This window comes from Trichosurus vulpecula, chromosome 1, assembly GCF_011100635.1.
Source record: "Trichosurus vulpecula isolate mTriVul1 chromosome 1, mTriVul1.pri, whole genome shotgun sequence".
Lineage (NCBI taxonomy): Eukaryota > Metazoa > Chordata > Mammalia > Diprotodontia > Phalangeridae > Trichosurus > Trichosurus vulpecula.
Window position 1 is genome coordinate 45,527,374 of NC_050573.1, and position 23,980 is coordinate 45,551,353.

Below are 23,980 nucleotides of genomic sequence, written 5' to 3' on the forward strand. Positions count from 1 at the left end.
AGACTACTAGGTTTGGCAATTGAGAAATAACTGGTAGCTTTGGAAAAAGCAATTTCAATAGGATGATGAGGTCAGAAGCCAAGCAGCAGAGGGTTAAGAAGAGCATGAAAAGAAAAGGAGTAAGTAGAAGCAGACAGCTTTCTCAAGGAGGTTAACCATGGAATGGAAGAAGATTTAAGATGATAGACAGCAGAGATAGATACATCAAGTGAGCGTCTTAAGGAGGAAGATTTTGAGTAGGGTAGTAATGTAGTCAAACCTGTACCTTATAATTTTAGCTGCTATTTACATGATGGCTTGGGGAGGAAAGATAACAAGCATTTATCAGGCATCTGCTATGGCTAAGGCACTGTTCTAGGTGCTGGAGATGTAAAGACGGAACTAAAAAGGTCCCTGTCCTCAGAGGGCTTATATTCTTTGGGGGAGGGGGAGGATAGAGAGAGAATGGATGCAACATTTATCAAGATAAGTAAGTGCAACTAATTTGAAGGAGAATCACAAACACCTAAGAGGATCAGGAAATGCTGTCACTGAAGTTGACACCTGAACTGAATTTCAAAAGACTACAACTGAATTAAGTTTATCCTCAAGAACAAAATTCTTGTTGTTCAGTTGTATCTGACTCTTTGTGACCCCTTTTTGAGGTTTTATTGGCAGAGACACTGGAGTGGTTTGCCATTTCCTTCTCCAGCTCATTTTACAGACAAGGAAACTAAGGCAAACAAGGTTAAGTGACTTGCCCAGGTTCACCCACCTAGTAAGTATCTGAGGCCAGATTTTAACTCAAGTCTTCCTGACTCCAGGACTGGTGCTCTATCCATTGTGCCAACTAGCTTCCCTTTCTTATGCTTTACTCCCCTCCGTTTACTCTACAATCCAGCATCGCTGACTTTTTTGCTATTCTTTACATACAACACTCCATCACTCTATCACTTAACTTTGTCCTTTTTACTGGATGTCCTCACATCTGAAGTCTTCTTTCTCGTCTCTTGTCTCCTGGTTTCCCTGACATCCTTTAACTCTCAGCTCAAACCCCACCTTCTGCAAGAACCCTTTCCCAATCTCCCTCAATGCTAGGTCCTTCCCTGAGATTACTTCCAGTATATTCTGTATCTATCCTGTTATGTATGTAGTTATTTGCATTCCACCTAACTGCCCTTAAGACCAGACTAGCATAAGTCAGTGAATGATAAACAGAACTTAAATTGGTTGGAATGTTTTGGTGCCTTTCTTTTTAGCTAAAATAAGCAGTTGTTCCACAAGATGGGAAGGGAAAGAACTGGAGGACTTTTAAAGAAAGAGGATATGGCTAACACAGAAATTCACGATTTCATACGTGTAATGGGTATTATATTTCTTGCCTTCTCAATGGATGTGGAAGGGGAGAGGGAGGAAGAGAATTTGGAACTGAAGATAAAATTTTTTTAAATGTAAATGAGAGAGAGAGACCGAGAGACAGAGAGAGAGAGAGAGAGAGAGAGAGAGAGAGAGAGAGAGAGAGAGAGAGAAAAGACCCATAGTTGTATATTACCTTGGGTAAATACCCAATTCCACAAAGATAAAACATGTTTTGAGTATAACCCAATAACAGTATCACCAAGTTGACTTCAGAGTTCATTTTTCTGCCACTGCCATTCTTGATGATCATCTTCTAAGGTATCAAAAAGGTTTGGAGCTACATCCTTAAAGGGAGTTCCACAGCAACAAAGTCACCAAAGACCCAACTTGGGATTCTGGGATTCACGGTCAATTCAATGGGAGATGACAGAATTGTGAGCTCTAAAGGAGGGACACAACTGCAACTGCAAACTGGGGTTGACCTGGTGGAAGCTAAGAATCTGGAAGAAGGAACGTTAGAAGAATGACTCAGAAAGGAAGTATGTCCCTGGATGTCAATAATCACACCTCGTTGCCTCACCCTAGTTGAAGCTCTGAATACTATTGAAATAGTGAATGATTTCTTGTATGTATATCCTTGTCTCCTGCTTAATTCCAACACCTGGAGGTCTCCTTAAGCTCCTGGACAGACTGTACACTACATTCTTTCTGTAACAACCTCAATGCTCAGTACAGTGCTATCCCCATGTATGATAATTAATAATTATTTGTTCAATAAAAGTTGAATGACTGAACAACAAATTCTGAGAAGTCAGGGGGCAAGGCTGCATAGAACTAAGGCTGACTTTCTGCCATGATTTCTGGATCTTGCTAATATACTGCTTTGAATTGTTCTTTTGCTATCTTCTGTGTATCCTGTCCCTACAACTAGATTATTAACCACTTGAGAGAGATAATGTAGAATGAAAGAGGTTGGAAAGCAACAAGTCCTATACTAATGTATGATGTGTTATTTCACTGACTCCTTTTGTATTTCTCATAATGTGTGCCTAGCACAGTATTGACTTTTAAGTGCTTGTTGAATGAATGGATGAATGAACGGTTTGTGTTTCTGAGCAATGGTTCATAGGAACTAGGATAGATTCCCTTTCTCCTCTAAAACATTTAAACCCTTGTTATAAAGAATGAGATTGTCTTTTAAAGAGCTCTTTTAAGAATCAGGAGAATAATGAAAAATCTTCCTGATGTCCTAAATAAAACACTATTAAACTCTTTACTGCTCCCTAGAGGAAATCTGAAAAAGGTTGAAAAAACTCAAATATCTTTTCTGTTTTTGTTCCTTTAAGAAAACAGTCAATTCGATTCAAGCGAACAAACTTTATTGGATACCTACTGTGTGCAAAACACTAGGATAGGTGATAGGGATAGAGAGACAAAAATCAAATGGTCCCTGCCGTCAAACCGCTTGCATTTTGCTGGTCTAAAAGTTAATTTACATAACAGATATTAAAAGTTTACATATGTATGTAGTGAGATGTTGCTGGTATTGGGTGACATTGTGCTAATTGCCTCAGGTTCAAGAAAATCACGGGGCCTCCTCACAGAGATCCACAGCCACTCAAAAGGGATTGACATAATAATTCCCGAGGAATGAAGTGAATGAAGAATGTGTGAGTCTCTTCATCTCCCACCTGGCTGCACTCATGGCCAAGAACCTCTTCAACTTGGAAGTTCACTTGAGTACTCAAACTCACCTCATCAGTCCTCTCTGCCCCTGGGTCTCCTTCACTTTGATTGGATGGTGGAAAGCTCCTCTCAGAACCTCCATTTAAAAGGTGGGGAACTCAGGCCAATCATCTCTTCATTTCCTTTTTGGCTGGACTTCTCCATCATGCCCCTTTCCCTCCTCCCATTGAGAACCTTCCCTCCCCCCACTTCTTTTCAAGTTCTTTTTGTGTGTTGTCTTCTCCATTAGAATTTAAGCTCCTTGAGAGCAGGGACTATATTCTTTTTTGCATTTTCATTCCCACTGCTTGGCATAGTACCAGATATATAGTAAATGCTTAATAAATCTTTGTGGACTTTGTTGTTGACTTAAAAGAGATTAATTTAACAACCACTTAGCAATTGATTTAGCAAGAAACCACATGGATGAAGAATGCACATTGACCAGATTACACAGTTGGATACTGAGTTAGCACAACATTATGTCTGTCTGGATCAGTTAGTGAGCTAGGCCAATAACAAAATAAGAAGAGTTGAGAAGGATGGGTTTCATTTGGAAAATTGTATAGTACAAATTACATGTTGCTTACAGAACCCACAGTTCATCTTTTTGAAATATGTACTCCAAAACTCCAAGGGCTCTGGGTTACCCACCGATGTGGGTATTCCCTCCAATGTTAATCTAGGTTTGCTTATTCTGCATGGCTTTTACCTCTGTCTTTCTATAAGTTTGCCAAAGCAGTCCATCCTAGGGGCTTTCCTGATGTCTAGTGTATACCAATGGAGAACTCAGACTATATCAGTTAGCTTTTTTTTTCCAGTCCATGGCCGATCCTTCTTTTTTAGTTATACAGTTCTGGACTTATACTTCACTCTCATTTATGTTGAATATTAAATCAATGGACAAATCTTGTTGCTTCTACCTCCTCAACAATTTTTGCAACTGTACTCTTCACTTCACTCACATAGCCACCATCCTACTTCATGCCTTTATCATCTCTTACCTATACTATTACAATAGCTTGCTAATTTAGTTTTCCTCCCTCAAGTCTCTTCTGAATCTAAAATATACTCCACAAAGGTGCCAAAGTGATTTTCCTATTGTACATGTCCACTACCTTACTCATTAAACTCCACTGGCTCCCTATTTCCTCTAGAATCAAATATCAACACTTCTTTTTGGCATTTAAAGCTCTTTACAATTTAGTTACTATCTACCTTTTTAGCCGTATTATAGATTCCTTCCCTTCACCCAAACAATGGTCAAGCCAAACTGACCTTCTTACTGTTTCTCATTGACCCATTCTCTCTCACATTTTGTATTCTCTCCATATTTCAGTCAATTGCGTAACTGAAAATGTTGTCTGCTATATTATATTCAACTGAATATTGTATGCAGAAGCCTGCTTCTTCTCTTCTCCTGCATTCAATGATGCCTTTATTGCATGTGCAGATGATACTCTCTCTCCAATAGAAATCAGTTGCACTAGCCCTCCACCATACCTCAAATCTTCTCCCTTCTCACCTCTGCCTCTTGGAATCTCTAGTTTCCAACAATTCTCAGCTCAAACCCCATTTTCTCCATAAAGTCTTTCTTTATCTCCTTAGATACCCATCAAATTACGTTGTGTCTCTTTTGTATATATCTGTATAGTATGACAGAATGATAGAATGTAAGCTTTTCTAAAGCAGGAATTGTTTCAATTTGGCCTTTGTATCCCCAGTACCTAGAAAAGTGCTTGGTACATGGGAGGTTCTTAATAAATAGTTGTTGATTGGTTGATTGTTCTGTAATTTCTTATTTATATTGTATCTCGGTTTGCTCACATCCACTGTGCACTTCTTCATTGACCTTTGGGTGACTTGCAACTCCAATTCTTCAGAGACTATAATGTTCCATAACTTGGGGCCATATAATGTCACTGGAAGACCATGGATATTAAGAAGATAGGCCTTTGTTTCAAGACTTTGGGGTCTTGAAAGGGAGGAGTGGGTCATTAAAAGACCTCAAATTTCCCAAAGGCAATCAACTCTGCTCTCCACTTTCCATTAAATTCTGGACCTGGCTCATTGTCCATTTGTGAGTTTTTGGTGTCTGTCAGACAGACAGAAAGACCAACAGAAAGAAAGAGAGACAGACAGAGAGATAGATAGATACAGACAGATAGATACACATAGGTAGGTAGGTAGATGAGAGAGAAAGAGAGAGACAGAGAGAGAGTAGATAAAGAGAGATAGACAAATAGGCACAGACAGGTAGACAGACACAGACAGACAGACAGACAGATAGACAGACAACCTCTACAGATCTTCGCTCCAATTGTATATTATAATCTGGACAATAGATATTCTTTATCCATTTCATTTTTCCTATGTGGATAATTAGACAAAACTCTTCTGAGTGATTATAGAGCTCATTTAGGATGTTCTGCAGTGTTCTGGGGTTTGATGAAATTAGAAAAATGTCATGTGCAAAAGGAGTATCTGTACCACCTTATTATCTATAGGGAGTTTCTCTTCAAAAATGGGAGCTCTATTACAGACCTCTGTCTTTGGTGAGCATGCATTTCCCTGTTTCATGCCTTGCTTAACAGCAATTGCAAAGCTGTTGAACAGGTAATCTCTATTGTTATAGCTTCCAAATCAGCTTTTATGATTTTGACTTCTGCATAGGACAAACTTTATTGGAGGAGGAGGGTCTTCGAGGTAGTATTTTACTCTACCAAATCAAATGCTTTTTAGAGACAAAAAAAAAACGCATGGTGGAATTTTGTATTCTTTAATATAGCTCAGTCATTTGTGCAATTGTGAAAATGTCTCCTATATAATAAAGTGAATTTTATATACCAAAGCCTGTTTCTTCCCTTCAGTATTTATTAAGGATGTCTTTACTTCACGTGCGGATTATTGCTATACATACTGTATACAAATAGCAAAGTAGGCATATGGGTCAGTAGTTAACTATGCTCTTTTGGCCTCCATTTTTTTTACCATGAGAAGTTCTCAGTTTAACCCTAATCCTATCGTAACCCAACCCTAATTCCGTATCTTTTATCTTGTCTAATGTTATCATATCATGTCACATCTAACTCTAACATCTGTCATCTTTCAGATACCTTGAGAATCAGTCCCTCAGTGCCTTTGACTGTCTAGACTTGTTCTAATCCAGCTGCTTAACATACTCTCCCCATTATGCTCTATGGGTGCATCTGTGATCTTAAAAAAAAATCAGAATTGTGGGCCACTCAAAGAACTGTGAAGAGATTCATGGTGGAAATAACTAAGCTATAAAATATTATCAGAGAAGATACCAAGGTGACTTCCATATAAGAAGTGGTATAAAAAGGCCATACATATAAGACTCTATACGCCCAGGAAAAAGGAACTGGGCTGATCATGTAGCAAGAGAGGAAGATGGTTGTCCTATTACCCATGAAATAGCATAGGACTCAGTAGAAGACTTTCAGTACAATGGAAAGCCTTTATGTACAAAGAACACAGATAAAGATTGCACATGGATGAGGAGTGTCCCCACTGACAAAATCATGGATCCTTTGAAGTACCAAAATAAGTATATTATTAAGATAAAACTCTTAATAGCAAAATTATATTAATTCATACTAATTTGGGAAATCATAGATTTGGAAGGGACCTTAAAAGCAATCAAGTCCAAGTCTAAATAGCCCCAGAAGGAAGAATTTTAGGTTCAAGAAGATGAAAATATGCTTAGATTTTTAAAATATGATAAACTATCAAATAGGATTGAATACATTTTCTAAATATTGATCTTTGAATATTATACACAAGGAAAGAATGTAAATAATGAATAGAACTGCATTATTAATTTGCTTGGTATATTTTTCCTTTTCTGACAGTGTGAAGTAAAATTGCAGCTCAGAACAGGTTGAATTATCACAGATTCCAAGGTAGGGGGGTAAGAACTAATCAGTAAATTGACAAGCTTTTCTCTTATGCCTACTAGTTAGGTGGTAGGTACTGTGTCAGGCACTAGGGATACGAGAACAAATATGAAAGTCTCTTAAGGAGTTTTTATTCCATTAGGAGGAACACTATGTACACATCTAACTAGATACAAAATATATCCAAAGTAATTACAAGGTAATTTCCATGGAAAAGGGGAAGAGCCACTGCTGGCCAGATCGGGAAATGGCCCATGTAAGATGTGGCAGTTGAAATGAGTTTTGAAGAAAGCTAGGAAGGCTAGTGGTAAAGGTAGTAGTAGATGCTAGATTGTTACTGTTTTTGTTGTTGTAAAGGTAAAGAGAAGGGGTATTGTGTGTGAACAACAGCAAGGAGGACAGTTCAGCTGGTCCTTAGAGTACACAAAAGGGAGTATAACATGTAATACATTTGGAATGGTAGGCTGAAGCTAGATTATGAAGTGCAAGACAGGGAAAAACCGTAATGTTTTCTTTGTCCTTGCCACCACTACAGTTTTAATATACAACAAAATGAAAGAGGGAATTTAGAGTGTGCCTTGAAAAGCACCAAAGTCACCCACTGCTAAAGACACTGTTGTTTGTTTAACAGGAAACATGCTGGCTCATGGTGAAGGTGAAAGATCAGCTTAAGGCATTTTCTTTGTTCTGGAAAGAGGATATGCTCCAGATTGAACCTCATTAAAAGGATTCTCATCTGACTTGATTTAATCTTCTAAGCACAAGAATTGTTAATATTTTTAGAGAAGATCATTAAGTACATTACCTCATTTCTATTATCTTTGGTTTTCTTTTTCAGAGGATTGTTTGATTCATAAGATTTAGGGTAATGAAAATGAAATAGGACCAAACTTTTTCTTAATTTATATTTTTTGAATCAGCATGAATGTTACCTGAGTAGGAGCAAAGCAGAGTAGACAGTGCTAAGTTTGGAGTCAGGAAGACTTGAGTTCAAGTTATACTTCAGTCACTTAATGATTGGGATCTCTCTTAAGAACTTTGGAATTGATTATGTGACATGGGAGCCACTGGCACAGGACCACCTAGCATGGCATGGCCTCGTCAGAGAAGGGGCTGTGCTCTATGAGTAAAGCAGAATTGAAATAGCTCAAAAGAAATGTGAGATGTGCCAATCTAGAGAACCCACTCCAAATGTTCACATGAATTATTTGTGTCCGACCTGTGGTAGAGCATTCTGAGTTCCTATTGGTTTGATCAGCCAGTTGGACACATTGTAACTTGACTCTAACATAGTGATGTCATTTTCGTCCTCTTCCAGAACAAAGTACAACAAACCAACCAACCAACCAATTGGGAAGGTAACTCGGCCTTCATGTGATTCAAGTAATTCCTTAGGACTTTTCTACTAAATCATAAATGGGTTGTAATCTGCATTGATAGAAGGACTTGTCACATTGGGAGTTTCCCATGCTATTGAATCATAGATCTTTGGTATATTCAAGTAAGATTATTATCTTGAAAGAAAAAAAGGACATCACTTCCTGGGAACAGTGTAGAGCAAAAGGTCTTAAGGTCTGTGGACTTTTTTTTTTTTTTTTAATGTTCAGGGTTTAGGTTTAAGTCTCTGGGTTTCCCACCTTTCTCCCTTTGTTTTTATTCTTTATTAGCTACCATGTATCATGGGGCTGCATCAGCTTCTCCTGGATCTTCCAGGAACCTTCTCAATTTTATCTCCACTCCCTTCTCCAGCGGAGATTATAAAAACTCCTCCTGACTTTTCATGGACTTATCACAGTCCTTTAAGTTTATTATCGTTTGTTGTTGTTGTTGTTGTTAATGCTTTTATATTAATGGTAAGTGCAACCAATTTTTCTTCCCTGATTCAGGACTTTTTGAAAAATTGACTTCCAGTAATAATGAATAATAGTTTACGTGGATAGAGCACTTTACGATATTTGAAATACTTTTCCTCATAACATCCCTTCAAGGCAGACGGTGTTGGCAGTATTATCCCCATTTTACAGACGAAGGAAGTGAGGCAAAGTGATTTGTACAGTTATACAGCTAGGAACTTAGGCAGAATGCAAACCCCTGTGTTCCAACTCCAGACCCAGCACTCATCCCAATATCCCATGCTGCCATCTCAATACAGGAATTAGGAGTTCATGTTTCTGTTCTCATGGCTCCCTCAGACCTACGTTTCTTCCTTCTTGGACCTAAATGTGGAGATTAAAAAGGTAAATTCTATCTCCAGGAACATCTGTCCTACTCTGGACAGTTAGCAAGCATCCTTTTTTAACTCCTTCTGCCCAGGGTGTCAACTGCTGATCCTAATGAGGAAGCCTTTTCAGAATTCCTGATACAGCTCATCCTGTTGACATCCTGTATACACTCATTCAAAAGTATTCCTGTAAAAAGTAAAACATCTTAATATTCAATAGCTCTAACATTAGGTAGCGAGGACACTCTAACCCACTATTCCAGACCCAGGCAGCTATATCTGCCCCTTAGGCTGCTAAGAGTATCCAAGGGTTTTTGATGTCTCTTCTCTATTGCCACTGGCTTAAACCCCTATTGATCATGCTCCCTCTACTATTAGATGCCGGTGACTGGAGCCCCAACTCCATTTTAACCACTTGTAATTGTAAGAAGGGTGGGACTTTTTTACTGTTTTCTCTTTTGAAATGCTAAGGCAATCAAGTACCTTTGATGAATCTTGCCTTTCAAATATAATGGCAAGCAAAGTGGAGTCTTTTGTTTTGGAGCCTTCTCAGCACTGAGGCAATAGGGTATCTTTGAGTCTTGCCCTTATTTGAATCAAGAGTCATTGATTGGAAACAATGTATATGATGTGGTGCTAGTGATTAAAGATCTTTCCCACACCCCTTTTGCTAAGTAGGCACTGAGCCCTCAGGGCCCTGAACAGGGTATCTGCACTTCAAGGTTGGTGTTTTTGCTTTCGGGAGTATACTTATTGGTAGAGTGTTGGTGATTTGGCCAGATGAGACTCTGGATAGCCGTAGGAGCCACTGCCCCTGCCCCAACCCTGCTTTGAAAACCCAGATGTTGGTGCCTCTCTCTCTGGTAACTATGAGGGTAATGTCCTGGTCAGACAGTTAGAGGCCTGTCTGTTGATTTCTGTGTGTTATTTGCTCTGTTTATATAATTTCTGCTTGTCATTTCTGTTTCTGTTTTCCCTGAAGTTCAGGGGGCTGACTTTTTCCCCTGAACTAAATGAATATGTAGGTTTAATTAAAGTGAGATTGTTAACCCCTTAAAGTTGCTTTCCTTAGAAAAGCAGATCAAAGAACCTGTGATAATTTGGAACTATGACCAAAGGGCTATAAAAATGTACATAGCGTTTGACCCAGTAATACCACTTCTAGGGCTATATCCCAAAGAGATCACACAAGTGGGAAAGGGACCCATATGTACAAATATATTTATAGCAGCTCTTTTGTGGTAGCAAAGAATTGGAAATCAATGGGATACCCACCAAATGGGGAATGGTTAAACAAGTTGTGGTATATGAATGTAATGGAATACTATTGTGCTATAAGAAATAGGGGAGATATGAACTTCATAATAACCTGGAAAAACCTACATGATATGATGCTGAGTGAGCGGAGCTGAAATAGGAGAACATTGTGCACTACCACAGATATATTGATTCTGTGATGACCAACTTTGGTAGACTTGGCTTTTCTCAGCAATACAAGGTTCAAAGACAACTCCAAAGGACTCATGATAGAAAGAGCTATCTACATCCAGAGAAAGAACTATGGAGTCTGAATGCAGATTGAGGCAAACTATTTGCTCTCTTTTGTTTTTGTTTTTCTTTTCTTTTTCTCTTTTTTTGGGGAGGGTTTGTTTTTTCTTTCTCATGATTCATTCCATTGGTCATAATTCTTCTTTACAACTTGACTATTGTGTAAATAAGTTTAATGGGAAGGTATATGTAGAGGATATGTCAGATTCCATGCCGTCTTGGGGGCGCAGGGGGGAGGAGAGGGAGTAGAAGAAAATCTGAAACTCAAAAACATTCAGAACTGAGTGATGTAAACTAAAAATAAAAAATCTTAATAAAGAAAAAGAACTTTTGCTAACAGCCCTCCTGTATGCTCTTGTTGTTTGTCTTTCACCTCCACAGCAGCTGCTAGCAACATTGTTGTTACACCATTTAACCTCAATTAGTTTTTACAAAGGGATATATTTGCTGATACAGCAGAAACAAAGCTCAAATAGTTTCTCCCAACACATGGACAAACTTTCCCCTATCCTATCTGTCTCTGAGGAGAAGGGGCTCATTCATTTTATATAGCATTGGTCCCACCAACTTCACATCCAAATGAGGTTATCACTGCTGGATGAGCCCTTGTTTTAGTTGCCACTGGCTGGGTTTCAAAGGTTACCCCTTGCTCCTCAGAACACTGATGCTGAGCTGGATGTAAAACGGACGATAGGACACCAGGATGCCCAGAGGTTTGCTCTTCTGAACTTTCAAAATTCATAAGGCCTGAGCCTCCGGATTAATCTCCTCCCTGCAAATGGAAACCACCCTTAAAAACAAGGCAAGGCCCAATTCCATGAGGCCACATGTTGTCCTCAAAGAGAAGAAGACCCAAAGTCTCTCCCCTTACAGCATTGCTGCTCACTGGCCACTGTCAGCAGATTCAAACCAAGGAAGAGCAGATGAAGAGAAAATTGGTGGAGGCTGATAAAGGCCTTTTCAAGATGCCTCCAGTTGCAGAGAATTAGTCAATCAAAGATTAGCAGACCAGAACTAGTTATAGAATGTTTATACATGCTGTTTTGTCTTTCTGACGCACTTCTATTACATATCATCACAACTGTCCTAGAAACTGGCTTCAGCCTTTCCTTGAAGGGAGATACCATGTAACATGTCAGTTCCCGCTACCCTTAGAATCACTAACACGACACTGCAGTGAAGAAATTAACATTGGAGTAAAGGTCATTGAAGTAAGACAATTCTCTCTCGATTTATTCCAACTTAAATTTCAATGCAAAAAGTAACACTTAATTTACTCATCAATATTCTGTCTCATTAGACAGTTGAGTAGTAAAGAAAATATTCCATTTGATAAATCATTTATATTCAGCATTCCATGTAACTTAATTAATGTTTTAGAGAAGCTTCCTTGTTGGTTCATCATTAATATTAGGGTTTATGGGAACTACATAAGTCTGGCTCTGTATTTGGCAAACATAAAATATTTGCTTAATGGTTTTATTTGGGCATAAAATATAATTGTAAAAGTCCTAAAAATAGTAACAATGTTTCATAGTCATATATTTAAATCCCAAGCCCTCATGGTAGGATGTGTAGAATCTGATTGTAGTTGCTATCTCTTTGCAGATTTGGATGGAAAAATGAATAATGCCTAGTCAGCAAGGCCTTCTACAGCACAGGAAAAAAACAAACAAAAAACTTCCCTTTGGTCGGTGGCAATAAAAGCAACTTGCAAAGTCTGACATTTCCAGGAGCTCTTGCTGCATATATAAGGTCTTTTGAAACCTTTATTTAGTAAGATACCTGACTGCTGCAGGTCTGGTTGGTTTGGTCTCTTTGCTGTTATTTCTTGGCACTTGAAAAGAAAATTCCATATGACTCAATACAATGCCACTGATTCAATGTGAGATGACAAATTTGTTTTGATTTTTTAATGTGCAAAACAAACAGCTAATTCAGTAGAAGGGACCACAAGGTGTTTTGCTAAATTTTATGTAATACAAAGGAATTACTTCTTCTGTACTTCTTCACACCAGATGCAAAATCTAACAAAAAATGCCTAAATATTTCACTTCTAATTGAATGCATATGATCAGTTTTTACTATATTAATTTATACTTTGAAAAATCAAGGTTTCCTAAGTGTTTGGCTCTGTTATTTTCATTACTAAGGTATAAGCAAGTTGTAACCTATTAGCAATGATAACTTGCAAACTGGAAGTACTATATATGTGACCTTGGGCAAAACTCATTTAACCTCTGTGAACCTCAGTTTCCTCATGTACAAAATGAGGAGTGAGGCTAGATAAAGTCTGAGGTCCTGTCCAGTTCTAAATATGTGATTCTAGAATGAAGGAAATGGCCAGGAAGTGGGTTTATGATGTGCCCATAAAAAGAAATGACAACCCGATGTTTTGCTAGCATCCAAAAAATATCAGAACTAAAAAAAGGCCTCTACTGTGTTGGGTAGAAAACTTATGGAGGGTTTACAGAGAGATATGATCAGGAAAGGCAAGGGGTCAGGGAGCATGGGTGGACTAAAGGAGTGACTACATTGAGGAGTTCTAATTGAATACATTTGCTTCCTTGATTGTTCTTAGCTTTATTTTTTCAGAGAACTATGTCATAAATCCATACTTAGAATGTTTTCTACCTCTATTTAGTTCACAGTATTTTTCACATAGAAGGGGCTTAATTAATATATATTGTACTACTTTGGATGCATTGAATTTTGGTTCTGGCTGCTAGAATTGAAGCAATGTATGTATTACGAATTAGATGTATGTATTAGAATCCAAAGACCAGGATTTGATGTCCTGACTCTGCTCTTGACTATGTATATGACCTTGGGCAAATCACTTTATTTCTTTAAGTCTCAATTTCATCATCTATAAAATAAAGGGGATGGTATCTAAGATCTTTGCCAGATCTAAATCTATGATATATATTCCAGTCATTTTCAGATGTGATCTGCCTCCTCAGTAAGATTACAAGCATCAGGAGGACAGGAACTATCATTTTTATTTCTTTTGTTTCTCCCCCACAGTACCTAGCATATTTTGTGCATGGTACTCAACAATTGCCTGGTTAAGTATAGGGTTGCATGTTTTTTGGCTCATCTTCAAGTTTCAGTGCCTGATCAAAGTACAATTGGCAAAAAGAGGACCTACACCAGTTGTTAAGCCACTGGTGATCAAAAAGCTTGGGCAAAGTTTTAATGGTAAATAAAACTATTATCTATGTTAGCCAGGGGTTCATTTCCCAGTTTTCTCCTGGTACTATGTAAAATGTAGACTAATTTAAGTTCTGAACTTTGTGCAATTAATACCCTATACACGTAGTATAAAAACCAATGAGTCATTTAGTTCTGAAGGGAAGAGCAGAGAAAGGAAACCATATGGTCTTGGTTTGGCACTTCTTTACTTGACTTTCATGGGAAAGGCACTATTAAGTTTGGCTTGGGCTTTCTCCCTTGGTTCCCAAGAGGCAGACAGTTGAAGGTATTACCCCAATTTGCGTCACCTGGGCTCCCTGAGGACTTGCTGGTAGGCAAGCTCAGAACGTGGTAGTTGACTCCTTTGTGGTCATTGAGCCCAGCCTGATCTTCTGCCTTCTGGGAATGCTACTCAGCTCTCCAGGGTGGAATCTTTTCTTAGATAACTAGCTACTTGGTCTTCATGGTAATAGTAAGTACTTTCATATTTACTATTTCACAGAATACCAGAATTTCCAAAGTGGAAGCGATCACAGTATCCATCTGGTGTAACCCATTTCTGAAAAAAAAAAATTCCTTCTAGATAAAATGGATGATGTTTTTAAAAACTGTGCAAACAAAATGAATGTAATTACAATTAGAAAGGAAACAACTAACTGGGCAAAAAACTTAATAAAAGATTAATCTTAATAAAAGATTTTATATTCAAGATATTTAAGGATCTAATTTAAAAATCTATGTATGTACAAGAACTATTCCCCAACAGGTATTAGGATAAAAACAGGCAGTTCCCAAAGGAAGAAACCCAAGCAATCAACAACCATATTAAAAAAAAAAACCAGCAACCTCCAAATCACTAATAATAAGATAAATGCAAATGAAAACAACTCTGAGGTTCTACCTTGCATGCATCAAATTGAAAAAAGATTGAAAAGGTGATAGACTTAAAAAGACAAAAAAAAAAGAAAATGATAGATGCTGGAGGAGCTGTAGGAAAACAGACTGAATAATCTATTGTTGGTGCGGCTGCAAGTTGTTCAGTCATTCTGGAAAGCAATTTAACACTATCCCTGCAAAGTTACTAGACCATTTTTTACTATTTGACTTATGATATCACTGTTAGGCCTATATTTCAAAAATGTCAAAGTAAGTAAGGAAAGACCCATATATTAAAAAAAAAATACTTACAGTAGCTCTATTTGTTGTAGTAAGGAACTGGACACTGAAGGGATGTCCCTCCACTGTAGAAGGGCTGAACAAATTGTAGTGTATGAATGTAATAGAATATTATTGAGCCATACAAAATAATGAAAGGAAAGGTTTCAGAGAAACTTGAGAAAAACAAAACTTGTATAAATGGATTCAGAGTGAAGTGAGTAGAACCTAAAGAACAATTTACTCTATGACAATGACAATGTAAACTAGAGCACACCATCTGGGATCACTAACCCAACTTCCACATAAGCAGGCTGGAACCCCAGAGGACAGTTGATTACTTTTCATTTCATGGCTCTAAGGATAACCCTGAGGTGTTGGGCATTTTTCTAGTACTATTACTCTTGAGCCCCCACCAGTGTGCTCCCCATTGCTTAACCAGTTAGTATCAATTAGCAAGCCAGAGTTAATTAGCTTTTAAGTTAGGGGTACTGTATTTACTAAGGCTTTAAAAAAACCTAAAACATTCCCCCCAAAAGTCTGGGACATATTCTCCCACAAGTATATATAGCATCTAGGGGAAATTAGGTTAAACCTTCGAAAATATATATGGCAAAGGGGTAACTCACAGCTCCTTGATAGATGGAAGTCCTTTCTTTCCCTTCCTGGAGCCCTGCAGTTCACTTGAGGTGTGCTCTGAGCTTCTCTCTGCACCAAAGCTCCTCCCTGAAGCTACCTTTCCTTAGTATTTCTAATTTGTGATCTTTCAGCTCCTGGACTGTTATGTTGTTTGCAACTGATCTAATCTTTCTGATGACTCCGCAAAGAGCTGGGAGGGAGCATGATACTCCATCTGGTCTCAACCTCCTTTCTCCATGCTGCCCCCTGCTTAGAAGCAAGAGTCTGTCTCCTCAAAGTGCACCCCATCTCCTAACTTTAACTGCATTCCTGCTAAAATCTTTTGCCTCATATACCTAGGTCCAGAGATGTGTCTAATTATTTCATAATGCCTTGAAGAATTCTACTTCTTGAACTTACTTTACATATTCCATTGATTCTATAACTCAAAAAGGTTTTCTCACTTGATAAAGATATCAGGTAGAGTGCCTTGTTAGATATATTGATTGGGGTAGGGATGTGTGTGTGTATGTAACGTGTGTGTGTGTGTGTGTGTGTGTGTGTGTAACATCTTTTTTACAAAAGAAAATCAACTTTGAAAAGACTTTAAGAATTCTGGTCAATGCAATGAGCAACGGTAGTTGGGTGGTGCAGTGGTTAGTTAGAGTACTGACCCCGGAGCCAGGAAAACAAGAGTTCAAATCTGGCCTCAGACACTTACTAGCCGTGTGACCCTGGTTAAGTCACTTAATCTTCATTGCCTCAAAAAAACAAACAACTCTACTATGTGCCAAGCACTGTGCTAAGTTACAAATATTGTCTCATTTGATCCTCACAACAAACTTGGGAGGTGGGTGCTATTATTAACTTCATTTTAATGAGGAATCTGAGGCAGATAGAGGTAAAGTGACTCACCACAGGTTAAGTGACTTGCCCAGTCACACAGCTACTAATTGTTTGAAGCCACATGTGAACACAGGTCTTCCTGACTCCAGTCCCCTGGATCTATCCGCTTCATTACCTAGATGCCTGGATTTAAGCCTCAACTCTGCTACATACACTCTGATTCTGAGTAAGTTGCCATATCTCCCAGGCTCCAGGAAATTCTGTAAGGCTATAAATTGCAGTAAAAGTGCTGACCTACATTGCTAGAGAACATCTCCATGTTCCCTATGCCAGTGAAATCATAAATCCAGATACTATCCTCCCATTAGACTATAGACTCTTATATATAGCCTAAAGGTAGGGACCCATTATCGTCCATCTAGACCCCCGAGTTTCTCTGGTGTCCAGAATGGGTTAGTAGAGATTATACTGGGATTTGGAGTCATTAGACCTGGGTACTAAGTCCAGACTTTTATGATCTTGGGCCACCAGTCCTCAGTTTCCTTCTTTGTAACATGAGAGGGCTGGATGAGGTGATAGCTCCAGCATACATAAAGTGTTAAATAAATCAGTGGGTCACTGTGCATTAATTAACTACTACGTGCCAGGCACTATGCTAAGTGCTAGGGTTACAAAAGAAAGGCAGAAGATGATCTCTGCTCTCAAGGAGCTCACAGTCTAATGGGGAAGACCCGAGGACAACTGCGTTCAAACAAGAGAGGGGATGAACTGGAGATAATCTCAGAAAGAAGGCACTAAGACAAAGCTTCTTGCAGAAAGTCGGCTTTTAACCGGCACCCGCTGGCTTAACGTTTGATGCTTTGCCTTAATCAGAGGATTTCTGAGCATCTCCTTCCAGCTCTAAATCCCTTTAAGTAAAAGGAGCTCAGAACGAGCAATGACTAGGCTCCTAACCGGACTTTAGAGGCAGCTAGGGTCGGGGCTACGCTCCCTCACTAGGCAACCAAGAACAACTCTTCCCTCCCCCCAATAATCGAGATCAGGGTGGGGTGGAAAACCCCCCAAAGAACTGGACTAGATGCCGTCTAAACCTCCCTGAGCCTGTTTCCTCTTGTGTGAGATGGGGACTAATAACCCAAGTGAGCTCCTGGAGCGCAGACTCTTGCCTCTCTTTAAACCCCAGCGCTTGGCCCCGTGCCTTACACACAGTAGGCGCTCAATTAATGCTTATTGACTACCTCACAGTTATTGAGGGTAGAATGAGATCGTGTGAAGCGCTTTGCAAATTCTGAAGCGCTGGATGAATAATTGCAGCATGTAACGCTTGAAGCTTTAATAACAGCACGGAGGTAGCGCTTTAAGCTTTGCAAAGCGCTTTACACCTTCCGACACCTATTATTATCATTATTTTGAGGAATTAATTGGTGCCGTTTGTCCCAGCTTTTTAGGTTTCCTGAAGGGCCCAAGCTCGGTCTATGGATCCCGGCAAACATAACGCCTGAAAGAAGAGAGGCCCTAGCCTTTCTAGTAGGCGGGAGCCCACCACCCCCGATCCCACCTCACGCTTCTTCCCAATCTCCCTCCAGAGGCGGTTGCTGAGCGCGCTCCCGAGGCGGCCCTAGCAGGTCCTCTGGGGCGCATGCGCATGAGCCGGCTGCGCGCCGAGACGGGATCGAGAGGCGCGGTGTAGGGTAGGTGGGGCCAGGAAAGAAGAAACTAGAGCTCGGCGGAAACGCTCGAGCGCGTTCCCGCGGCTGCCTCAGCAGTGCCTTTGGGGCGCTTGCGCATGCGCACATTCCAGCCGGGAGCCGAGGTGGGACCCAGGCCAAGCGTCAGAGTGCGGTAAAGGTAAGGTACCTCAGCGGGGAAGAAGGTTTTAGAACGCTCAGGAGAATCACTCGAGCGCGCTCCCGCGACGCCCCTGGCAGGCCTTTGGAAAGCGCATGCGCACGGCGGGCCTGAGGGCGAGAGCGCGGTAAAAAGCTTGCTGGGCGGGGTAGAAAGGATTAGAGGAGTAGGGAGCGTTCTCGCTTGAGGGCGCGCATGCGCTGTAGTAAGCCGCAGCGCTTCCGATTGCTCTGTAAAGACTAGACGTCGGCGCGCTCCCGGGCTGTCAGTCCGTTTCTCTCTGCCCGCCCCCGTCCTCTTTGCCCCGCCCTCTCTCCCTTTTTTGGGGGCAGCCAGTAACGTAACGTCGATTTGGGCGCGCGGCGCCCGGCGCACGTGGGGGCACGTTGCGCCGTTGCCCCGCCCCCATCCCCTCCCCTCGGCTCCTCCCTATTCCGCGCGCGCGGCGGCGTCGGCTGCGTCTCCGGGTATTTGAATCGTGCTTCCGCCATCTTTCCATCGTTCAGTCAGGCGGAGACGGAGACGCTTCTGGAAGGTAGAGGCCGAGTGCTGCGCGGGGGGCCGGGCCCAGGCCGGGGAAGGGAGGCCGGGCGGGCGGGTGCTCGAGAAGAAGGCATCCAGGGCCGGCGCCAAAAAGGAGGCAGCGGGCCGGACCGCCCCCCACCCTGTGTCTTCTCCGAGGGGGGTGGGCGCCCGCGCCGGGCCGGACTGGGCTTGGCGCGCTTTGTGTGAGGAGGCCCGGGCCGCGCAGGCCATGCGGAGGCCGCGGGTGGTGAGGGAGCCGGGGAAGGGGCCGAGGGGATGTGTGCATCAGTGTGGGTGCGGGTGAGGTTGGGGGGCGGCCTCGCCTTCCCCCTTCCCCCATCCGCTCCCGCCCCTCCCGCCGTGGGCCCCATGACCAGGCGGTTTTCCCGGGCCCAGCCAGGCCTTCGCCGCCCCTTTTTGGCGCCCCCCGGAGACGTCCTCTGGCCCCCGGCGGTAGAATGAATCAGAAGCTCTAGGAAAAAAAAAAAAAGGGCCGCCGCCATTAACGCCTCATTCATCCCTCTCCTCGTCGCCATCACCGCCCCACGCGGGCGGGGGAGGAGCCGCCGCCTGTGTCGCGGCCTGGGCCGGGGATGAATGGGCCGAGCAGGCCTGTTGACCGGGGACGCGGAGGGGGCCGCTTTGTGGGGCTGCCGGGGCACGTGGCGGGGAGGGGACCCGAGCATGCGGCCTCGGGTCCGAGCGCCTGACGCTCTTGTGTCTCTCCCCCAGAACCATCGCGATGGCCGCCCAAGGAGAACCCCAAGTGCAGTTCAAAGTACGTAATTTCTGAAGGGACCGTGACCGCCGCCATGGCGGGGGGGGGGGGGGGGTTGGGGGGGCGGGGGCGGCTCTTTAGTGTACCCAGAAAAACCGTTGGATCCAAAGACCTTGTGATGACAATAGATGAGCTTGGACGCGAGTCTCACTTACATAATAGCCCCAGGAAATAATCTATTCTACATTTTATTTCCTCCTAAACTGTACTAAGGCTTTTTAATCCACCTAGCACCTAGTTAGTATTGGCTAAATAGATGTTCAAAAGAAGCATTTAGATGGTTTGGTTGGTATATGAAATTTTGATGTACCCTGAAAACAGTCTGTTCTTCTGTACTTGATGACTTAAACTATAATATCTCTGAATCCACCTACTGTGCCTAGTATATGGAAATGGGTGTTAAGGCATTTAGATGGTGTTGTTTGATACATGGAATTTAGAATCTTTATATACATTTTTTGAGAAGTCCACCTAAAACACTTCATTTTTCAACAGCTTGTATTAGTTGGAGATGGAGGTACTGGAAAAACAACATTTGTAAAACGTCACTTGACTGGTGAATTTGAGAAGAAGTATGTAGGTATGTATTTTTTTTCAAGTTAGCTGTACTAATTGCAATAAAATAAAATCAGTGAACTAAGCAAAACCTTTCACTCTTCAGCCACCCTGGGTGTTGAGGTCCATCCTCTCGTGTTCCACACTAACAGAGGTCCTATTAAATTCAACGTATGGGATACAGCTGGCCAAGAGAAATTTGGTGGTCTGAGAGATGGTTATTACATCCAAGGTATGTATACAACTATTTTGCATGTTTTAGTACATCAGCTGTCTGTTCCTAAAAGTCTCCTTAAGATATGTATAGACATTTTTACAAGTGAGCAATCTGGAATTAAGTGGTTAAAGAGTCTTTGTGGAGCTACTGTATTTAATACTGGAGGACTGAGATTAGTTTCTCAGTTGGTCTACTTGAAAATGTCAAATCCAAACTGAGCTGATAGGTAAAATGATGAAAAGGGTTCATCTGAAGTTCTTTTCATTAATAAGATCTAACATCCCCATGACCTTGTTACAACAAGCAAAAAGGAACCCCCATATATTTTCCCTGCGGTGCCACAGTTGTAGCATGATTTTTCATTGGTTAGATGTGACATTTAACGAAGTTGTTTTTAATAGGCAAACTTTGAGGAACTTTGATATTTGAATTTTAGAAAGAAAGGTGCAGTGTCAGTGTGCCTAGTTGTTAGAAACATCTTCCCACTTTAAAAATGAACTAGGTATATAACAAGTATTGGACCAAAAGGTTTTAGGGCTTGAAAATGAATTTCTTTCAAGCTTAAAGAAACTGGTCTAGAGTTCTTAAGCTGCTTGCGCTTGGCTCCAAATCTAGCTCTTTTTTGGGGGGGTCAAAATACCTGTAAATGTGTAAAACATCGCAAGTTTAATTTAAAAAGTTAGGTTTTGGCTGCCTCTGGAGCTTGAAAGAAGCATTTAAAATGTTGATACTGTAAACTCAAGGCTTTTCATCTCTTAAATTTCTGGTTTTATTTGAAAATGACAGTATTTTGTCTATCGTTCACTTGGAATAAAGGGGTTTTTGGTCATCTAATAACTAGTATTTCTGTAGAGCTTTTATGTTATTTGATTCTCATAACAACCCTGTGAAGTAGATGCTTATTGTCCCTTTTCTTCAAATGAGGAAACTGAGACCTAGAGGGAAACTTAAAGTGACTTGCCCAGGGTCAACACAGGTAATGCCTCTCTTGGCATGATTCAGAGAGGACTCAGATTTTCCTTTCTCCCAGGTTCAGCACGTCTATTACTATCCCCAGTTAGTTTGTTCAAGGTTATACAAAATTGCTGGTGGCAGAATTAGAAATTTTCCAATAAGTTGTCTTCGTTATTCACTTTAATATTCATTGAATTTCTTTTCAGCTCAGTGTGCCATTATAATGTTTGATGTAACATCAAGAGTTACTTACAAGAATGTACCTAACTGGCATAGAGATCTGGTACGAGTATGTGAAAATATCCCTATAGTGTTGTGTGGCAACAAAGTGGATATTAAGGACAGAAAAGTCAAGGCGAAATCAATTGTCTTCCATAGGAAGAAGAATCTCCAGGTATGTCTTAAAATTGACCGTTTACTTAAGTGTAGGATTCATTGGCATATCCATATTCATGCTAAACAAGACCCTTATTAGGCAACATATATAGCATTCAGGATAAACGTTAACCTATTTTTAAATGATTTGTGGAGTGCTTCTGTGTTGGGTTATTTGTATTTTTTTTAAACCTGCATGTTAGTGTTTCTACAAGGAAATGATAGTTTTAACTGAAATTTAAAGAATTTTAAAATTGCATGTAAGGGACAGCAAAAGAGCTTAAGTGACAAACTTGTACAATAGTGTCTCTGAGTGTTGGCAAGTTACTAGTTTTTTAAATTGTGTGTGTATATATATTTCTAACAGTACTATGACATCTCAGCCAAAAGTAACTACAACTTTGAGAAGCCCTTCCTTTGGCTTGCTAGAAAACTTATTGGAGACCCTAATTTGGAGTTTGTTGCCATGCCTGCTCTTGCACCTCCGGAGGTTGTCATGGACCCAGCACTGGCAGCACAGTATGAGCAGGACTTACAGGTATTGGTCATATTCCAGTTAATCAGACTGTGTTGTGTACTTTTTAAAATTTCCTTTCCCTTCTTACTAAATTATAACTTCTTAACCACTTAATTCCAGATTGCTCAGACAACTGCGCTCCCTGATGAAGATGATGACCTGTAAGGGAATGAAGCTAGAGCCCAGCGTCAGAGGTCTAGTTTTATAGGCAACTGTCCTGTGATGTCAGTGGTGTAGCGTGTTTGCCACTTTATTATATAGCTGAACAGAACATGTGCTTAATCTTTGGGATGCTGAAGGAAATGAATGGGCTTCGGAGTGAATGTAGCAGTTAAAAAATATATATAATTCATATTTTGGACCTGCGTATTTAGCTGTTTTGGACCGCATTTACGTCCCCTTGAGTTTCAAATATGACTGCTGCAGTCCCATCACAATATTCAGTGGTGAATCTTGTTTGTTACTGTCATTCCCATTCCCTTTTCGTTTAGATCATAATAAAGTTGTATTTCAAATATCTAAGCAAGTGAACTCTTATCCCTTGTTTACAGTAAGCATTTTAAAACCTGTTTTGTAAGGTCTGTGGTAGATGTGTACCATGTTACTATTTAAATGGCCTTCACGTTTTTATGACTAGTTGTTTTAAAAATGTATTTCAAACATCATCAGTAAAAGATATATCTGAGTCATACATTTCACAAAGTAAAGCTATAGACTGGACAGGTTAAAAACTTTGCTCCTGTTAGATGACTGGTCACAACTTGGTAATAAAGTTAAAAGGTGTGATATATGTGATTTAGACAGTTTTCACACTAGCTAAGTAGTGTACCTAAGGTGGCTTGTGGAAGAAGGGTAAAGTTGAAGAATAAAATAATCACATGAGTGTTGTACATTTTTCCTGTGTATGAGCTGTCAGTAGAATAGAATTTTAATTTATGTGGATTGAGTATCAGTTGAATGCAGCTTTTTAAAGACTATTGCTTAACATACATGGGAATGGTAACCATGCTTTAAAAGGGTGGCTTGAGGTGATTATGGAAAAAAGCTAGACTCTGTTAACTTCAACTTTGATAAGCTTTAAATCCACTGTAGGCAAAGTATTCTTGTTGGGAAGGAAGCATATCAAGACAAAAGTCATTAATCAGGTAATGCTGTGATGACCACCACCGGAATAGTGAGAAAATGGACCATATTCAGTGATGTCAATCTAAATTGAAGCCTTGGAATGAGTTTTGTATTTTGGGTTCTATAATAAAAGTGAAGCATTTAATTTATTTTTATTTTGCATGGTTTCTCCATTTTAGCAGTTGGTTTTCACTGGAGATGGGGCCCAGGGTAGTTCTTCCTATGAAAAAGAAATCTTCAACTTGTGGGTTTTTTGGCTTAGGTGTTCCAGCCACATTAACTGAGAAGGGGTTTCTAGGTGACTGGCCACTCTTGGTAATAACGTGCCTAAGAAAAGCCATGGATAAATTTGATCACCTGTCCCGATGATAAGCAGATTCTTTCTCAAAGTAATACTAATGTAGAACAAAAACATGTGTTTTACATGTAGTTTACCTCTTTTCCCAAGTTTTAAATGGATAAATTTGATCACCTGTCCCGATGATAAGCAGATTCTTTCTCAAAGTAATACTAATGTAGA

General features: G+C 40.5%; 1 protein-coding gene across 2 annotated transcripts; it reads left to right on the plus strand.

The window, feature by feature from the left end:
- The first annotated feature begins 18,245 nt into the window (after positions 1-18,245).
- RAN (RAN, member RAS oncogene family) lies at positions 18,246-23,609 on the plus strand. Of its 2 annotated transcripts, none has more exons than XM_036763304.1 (7): positions 18,246-18,414; positions 19,672-19,717; positions 20,213-20,297; positions 20,379-20,504; positions 21,650-21,837; positions 22,186-22,356; positions 22,456-23,609. In XM_036763304.1, the coding sequence occupies exons 2-7, from the start codon at positions 19,682-19,684 to the stop codon at positions 22,498-22,500; spliced, it is 651 nt and encodes a 216-aa protein (XP_036619199.1). In that variant the 5' UTR covers positions 18,246-18,414; positions 19,672-19,681; the 3' UTR covers positions 22,501-23,609. The 2 variants fall into 2 exon arrangements, with proteins under 2 accessions (XP_036619199.1, XP_036619191.1); XM_036763296.1 differs by lacking the exon at positions 18,246-18,414 and adding an exon at positions 18,774-18,949.
- Positions 23,610-23,980: the final 371 nt, after the last annotated feature.